Raw genomic sequence first — 6,569 nt, 5'->3', positions numbered from 1 at the left:
GAGACTTTTGATCTTACCGTCTGGGTGAGATCACGGTCTCCTGGTCTAAAAGAAAAGAAAAGCATGCCTGTGAACTTTTAAAACAAACTTACGTAAACAATCACAAAGAAAAAAAGATACAGAGAGGGGGCAGAAGAAAAGGGGAAAAAAACGCAAGAAAAGGAAACATTAAAAAAAAAAAAAAAGAAGGAAGGAAAGAAGGAAGGAAGGAGAAAAAGGAAGGAAGAAGGCCGGGGTTTGCAGCTCCAGGAACGCTCAGGCAGCCAGTCCCAGGGCGCGGGGCTCCGGCCCTCTCCGGGACTGTCGGACGCGGGGCCCAAGGGAGCCCCCGGGCCCCAACCGGCGCGCCCAGGAGCTGCGCCACCTCGGGGACCGTGGGCCTGGCGGCCGCCCCCACACCCCCACCACCGCCGCCCGGCAGCGCCCGGAGCCAGCCCCGCCGCGGCCGCCCCATTCCCGGCCCAAGAGCTGGCCCAGGGAGACGCAATCGAGCCCGCAGCGCATCGATGCGCCGCCGCCCGCGCCGCTCCGGCTCCGGCTCCCGTTCAGCCGCCGCCGCCCGGGGGTCGTCCCAATGAGCTCCGGCCCACCCGCGCCCTCGCGGCCGCGCGTAAGTGAACCCGCGTCGCCCTGCCGCCAACGCAGCCCCGCCAGCTCCTCCTCTCCGCGGCCCGCCTGTCCGGCCCGCTCGGCGCCTCAGCGACCCCAATCACCCAATCAATAATCAATTCTTTTCGCCCAGTACTGGTGGCAAGCCGGGCGCTGGGCGCGGTGGCCCCCTCTCGGGGGCGCCCCGGGACGGGGGATGGGCTTGAGAGCCCGAGTTCCTTCCCCCGCCCCCGTCCCGCCCTCGGATCCGCCAGCGCTAGGGGTGGGGGGCGCGGCCGGGCGCCTAGGGGGCGAGGGGTGGGGGGTGGAGGTACCGCGATCTTCCCAGGCAGAGGAGGAAACTTGGAGGCACCCCCTCCCACACCGACCCCCGGGACGGGCCCGGGAAAGTTTGCCCGGGAAAAAAAAAATTGGGGGAAGTGGCGGCGGCGGGTCCCGGGGGAGGAGCCCGGGTGGCGCGGGGTCTGAGAGCAACCCCCACCCACTCCGGCCCGCGCCCGCCTCCTCCCTCGAGGGCGCCGGCGCCCGCCCGCGGGCCCTGGCATCCCCGGGGGGCGCGGGCCCAGGCCCGGGGAGCGAGCTGGGGTCTTTGGACACGACGGGTGGAGAGGAGTGCGGCTTGGGCGGGGCAGCGGGGGGCGGCCAGGGGGCGAGGCCGGGTGGGGAAGCCGGGCGGGCGGGGGTAAGCGAGCGCCCCGGGACGAGCTGGGCCGGGCCGGCGCCGCGCCCCTGCGTGCGCGCACTGGGCGGGGGCGGAGGGGCGGCACCCCCTCCCCGGACGGGGCGGGGGTCCTAGACAGGCCCGGGGCCGGGAGCGGGGGCGCGGCGCCCCCGCGGGCGGGCGAGTGACACGATCATCTCCTTTTCCTTTAAGCTTGCCTGTTGCCGACGCCGCCGCTCCAGCCGCGCCGCGGGCAGGAGACTGGACCGCTGAGCCCCGGGCCGCGGCGGCGGCTGAGCGCCCCCCCCGGATGCCGTGACCCCCTGCCCGGGGGCGGGGGCCGGGGCAGGACCGGCCGGGGCCGCTCCCGCGCTCCTCCTCCCACCCCTTCTGCCCGCCTTCTCCCCCTCTCCCCGCCCCCCGGCCCCGAACCCCGCGCACCTCGTCTGGGGACGGGGCGGGGGGGGGGCAGGGCCGCCGTTCCTCCCCGCCCCCTCTTCCTCGGGCCTCTGGAGCGATTTGTCAAACTTCCCATTCCGCCGGCAGCGCGGTCCTCCTCCTCCTCCTCCTTCACCACCTCCTCCTCCTCTGCCTCCTCCTCCCCCCGCGCTCCTCCCTCCCCGCGCCTCCCTCGCCCGCCCTCCTTCTTCCCTCCGCACGTTCGGGGATCGCGGCGGAGCGCGGAGAGGGGGGGACGCGGAGAGCCGGGGCGCAGCAGCATCCTGCGGGCGGCCGCTCTCCGGGGGGGAGGCTGAGAGCCGGCCCGCCTCGCCCCCCCGCGGGCCCGCCGCCCCTCCCTCCCTCTCCTCAGCCCGGCAGCGGCGGCGGCGGCGGCGGCAGTGGCAGTCGCCGGAGGAGCATCATGCCGAGGAGGAAGCAGCAGGCGCCCCGGCGCGCAGCAGGTACGAGCCGCTTCCCCTTCCTCCTCCTCTTCTCCTCCTCCTCTTCCTCTCGCCGCGGTGCGCCTCCGGCCGGCGGCGACCCCACTCTTCGCCCCACTCCTCGCCCCTCTCCCTCTGCCCGCGCAGAGTAACTCCGGGGCGCCAGGCTCGCTCTCTGCTCTGCTCTCTGGGTGCGTGCGCCCGCCTCGCGTCCCGGGCGCCCCCCGGACGCCCCGCCGCGCTAGCCCTGCTCGGGCTCGCATCCACTTCGGGAGCCGCGCGCGCTCGGGGCCAACGGAACCGGGCTGGGTCCCTGCCCCTTCAGCTCTCCGGCTGCGGAAGGGATGGGAAGGAGCCCTCTTCGGTCTCTTTCTGTGGGGGGCGGGCGGGGTCACCTGAGTTCCCCGGGACACCTTCCGCGTCCTCCCGCGGCCGGCCGGCGGGGGACAGCCCGGTGTCTGCCGAGCGAAAGAGAGCCAGCGAGTGAGCGAGCGGGTCCCTTCGGCCACCTTACTACTAATCCGATTGATTCTTCATTTATTGGGCCCAACGCGGGCAAGCGGTGGAAGCCAGAGCGCACAGGGTCTGGGTATTGTCAGATGACTGTCAAGGCAGTGTTAGATGCTGGCGTTCTCTGTATCCGTGTTTGTTTTCCCTTACCCCCACCCCTCCTTCCACCACTGCTTCTCCCACCCGCATCTTCTCGTAGCACTTAGTTCTGGGACGTGTCTCTGTACTTTCACCCCCCCTCTTTTTTTTTTTTTTTTTTTTTTGCCAGGAGTGTCAGCTCCTGTTAAGACTGAGCCGATTTTTTTTTTTTCTCTTTTCTGGAAAAAGCATCATTGAAAACAAAACAAAACCCACACACATAACATTATTTTGCAATAATGTCAGTTGGGGGCATGTTGCCTGGAAGAAGGGTTTCTGGCCCTTTGCCACCCTTGATTTGATGACTGATTGATCGCCCGTCATGCTGCTGCCTTTGATCTATTCATTCCCAATAAACATCAATAAATCACTCGCAATGGTGAGGCCAAGCTCTGTGACGTCACTAGGGCCCTGTCAGTGCAACTTCGGGGATTTGGGACGGATTGCTGAGAGGACCACATATGGACGGGATGTATTTTGATATGAGTAACACTCAGAGGCACAGAGGTTCAGATGCTGCCTGAAGCCTGAACAGGAGGGTTCAGTGGTGGTTCATGTCTTGTCTTTTCTGTTCTTCTCTTTTGGTGGAAGAAGGGAGAGCAGAGGGCAGGGTCAGGGCATTGCCTGGCTCCCTTCTTGGATGAAGACGTTGTGCCCATGCTGCCCCCGAGTGCCTGTGGCAGCTGTGGGGGTGATGGTGATGGTCATTGCCATCATGTGAGCCGACATTGGCCGTGGAGCTCACACATTGGCTGCACTCTGAACTGGAGTCTCCTTACACAGGGTCACGCAGAGGGAACGCTCTTTCTTCTCCCAGAAAATGTACTTTCTTGTTCGAATCTTAAGAAAATCCTCGAAGAAAACAGACGTGGTTCGGGGACATATAATTGCAGGTTTTGCTCTCTGTCTCAGTGTTGCCCAAATTTAGGAAGTTTGAAAATCCCCGCGGTGGTTCTAGGGAGGGTGCTGGCACTCAGGTCACCTCCTGGCTGATGCTTCTTGCCCATTCCACCTTCTTTAAATTCCCAGCTCAAGCAATGAGCTTATCTACCCAAAATAAACTCTAAAAGTTTGGAGGACTCCTTCACAAAGTTGGGCAGTAGGAGTGTCTTGGGCTTCTTCCAGTCTTTTCATTTTTTCTTTCCCTTTTGGATGCACATTTTAAGGTATCTGTGTGCCTCAATCAAATGAACCATATGTGATTACATCTTTACAGTTAGTTTAGAACTCTCTACGGTTGCTTCATCTTTTCTCCTCCACCTTGCCAATCTGAGACTCTTCTAGGATAACTTTCTGCTAAAAATGTTAGCGAAGGAGGAAATGTACTGTTGACTTTATTTATTTATTTTTTTAAAGCAACCTGTTTCCTAACCTTTTTGCACCTTTTAAAAAAACCAGCCAGGAAATCGCAGGTCAGTTAAGAAATATTCATTATATAAAAACTTGACTGCCTGGCTAATAGGAGATGGAAGAATGGTTTTGCTCTATCAAAATGACCCGTCAAAACGACTTTGTTTCATATTTGATTTAATTGTCTCTCTCCTGACAGGCACATTCATCAATAGCTTAATGGTCAATCAGAAGTTGGCAGCCTGAGTGCTTTCTTTCTTTCCCATACCCTGGTTTTGGATTTACTTTATCAGAATGCCTCTGCCTAATGGACGCGTGAGGAGGGGGTGGAGAATGTCTGAAGGGCTACTTATTTAAGAAGAGGGGAGGGATGAAAAAAAAAACAAAACAAAACAAAAAAACCAAAAGAAAAAAAAAAACGGTCCACATTTAGGCCATCGCTAAGTATGCGCAGGCCAATAAGTGAACTGCCTGAGGTTTTTGTTTGTTGGTTGGTTTGGGTACAGGAGAAACTTCTCATTTTTTTTTCCCCTCCTGTTTTTAGTTCTCACAGCTGCAAGTTATAAGGTTCATGCCTGCTTTTGTGGCATCCTGGGAGTGATGACAAATTGATTGCTTTGCACTGATAGAGAGTGGGAAAAAGAAAGATGTCTGCTGATTGGTAACTGGAAATCCAGTCCCCAGCAACCTTGAGAATACTCGAGAATTTTTTTTTCCCCTCCAAACTGAAAGGTCCGCTCAGCCATAAAAAAAGAAAAGTTGTTTTGCCAGCTTCATTAGTGTTCACCTAATTAGCTGTAAACCTGATGGATTCCTGACAGCTTTAATGATTGGAGATGACAAGCTCGACGCAGTGTCATCCAGCAGAATTAGGTTTGCAGCTAGTTTGATGTAATCAAGTTGATATTACACAGTCCTGGCTGCCTTTAGTTGTGCATTAACTCAATTTTCTGCTGCAGGTGACAAATGGGCTTTGGTACCTGGATAATCATGTCATAGGAATTAGGGCCCTTTTAATGGTCTGGGGTAGAATAACAACCACAAAGGGCTGAGAGCTGGGAAGAGCGTGCAGACCTAGCACACAGGTGCATACAGTTTTCATATCTAGGCCAAATGTAACATTGCTTTCCAGAAGGCCAGAGCAGCCTCCAAGAATCCCTGAAAACATGTATTTCTGTACTTTAGGATTTCCTTCCTTCCTTCCTTCCTTTCTTCTTCTTCTTCTTCTTCTTTTTTTTTTTTTTTTGATAGAAATTATGCATGGCTTCCTGTCTGTTCTCAAAGGGAGAGAGACGTTTCTTCACCTGCCGAAGAGAAACCTGGGCAGGAGTGTCCTTTCTCCAGGCGTGTCATTCCAAAGGGCCATACATTTTTTGCTGGCCAGATGTTTTTGCCTCAGAGGAGGAGGATTGGAGAGGCCCGTGTCCTTCAGGCGAAATGACCATTGTCCCTTGCTAGAAATGAGACTCTTACCTGGGCGTGATTTTTTTTTTTAGAACAAGTATTCTTTGAAGATACCAGAAAAAAAAAAAAAAAACAAGAAACAAAAAAAACGAAAGCAGTATCTCATAGCAGATAACATTTTATCCATTCATATCCATTTTCTGGGGAAGGGGGACTTTAAAATCTTTAAAAAAAAATTGCCTCAACTTGCCAAAAAAAAAGTCCTCGATGAACAACAACTTGCCATTGACCTTTTGAGTCTTAGTCGCTGAAAGAGAGTGCTCTTCCAAGGAGTTCTTGGGTGGTCACGTCTAGAGGGAATCCTTTAAGCATTTTGATTTTTGTAGAAGTGTTTGGAACCCCTTAGGTTCTGTTGGTGTTCCAGATCACCGTGGGGCCCTGGGGGCAGGGTGGGCTTGCAGCGGTAAGGCAGAGGGTGGTTCACAGCACCTGTGGGTGTGGGCTTGCCTTAAAGGTAGGGGCATGGTGCTGTCCCTGTCTGGCCGTCCAGGCCTTGGTAAGGCTCGTCCACACACGGGGCAGCTCCTCTTCTCTGTCGGAGGCACGTGGAGCCTTCAGGAAGGCATTTCGGCGTTAGCCCTGGGAATGTATTTGCTCTCAAGCTTGCCACACATTTCTCCTTCGGACAGGTATTCTGCCCTGTAGCAAGGTGACAAGATGACTGGTTTAGGCTGCTCTGTGACCCATCCCCTCCCCACCCCCACCGATTTTTCTACAACATGGGAGGAACAATGCACCTTTTAAAAAGGAAAATCAAGAAGAGGAAGGAGAAAAACAAAGAGGGTGGGAGGCAAGACTATCCCCCTGGACATCCACCTAGGGGAGGGAATCTTCCAGAATCAGCTGCTGTGCCCCCCATTATCTTGACAACTGTCAGTTAGGGCTTCAGTGCTCTCCAGGGCCACAGTTGATTGTGAGCGGTGGATGTTGTCATTTTGTTCTCGGCGTTGCCTTGA

At 56.6% G+C, this 6,569-nt stretch overlaps 1 protein-coding gene across 1 annotated transcript in view; it reads left to right on the top strand.

The window, feature by feature from the left end:
• Window positions 1-2,130: 2,130 nt before the first annotated feature.
• Window positions 2,131-6,569, top strand: part of TSHZ3 (teashirt zinc finger homeobox 3) — a 70,600-nt gene continuing 66,161 nt past the window's right edge. Inside the window, exon 1 of the mRNA XM_080829239.1 lies at window positions 2,131-2,172. Within this exon, the coding sequence (XP_080685365.1) occupies window positions 2,133-2,172 (40 nt within the window). The 5' untranslated portion in view covers window positions 2,131-2,132. The remainder of the gene's footprint in view (window positions 2,173-6,569) is intronic.

Source organism: Martes martes, assembly GCF_963455335.1.
Source record: "Martes martes genome assembly, chromosome: 17".
Classification (NCBI taxonomy): Eukaryota; Metazoa; Chordata; class Mammalia; order Carnivora; family Mustelidae; genus Martes; species Martes martes.
Note: the sequence above shows the minus strand (reverse complement) of the source record. Positions and strands in the feature narration are given on the sequence as shown.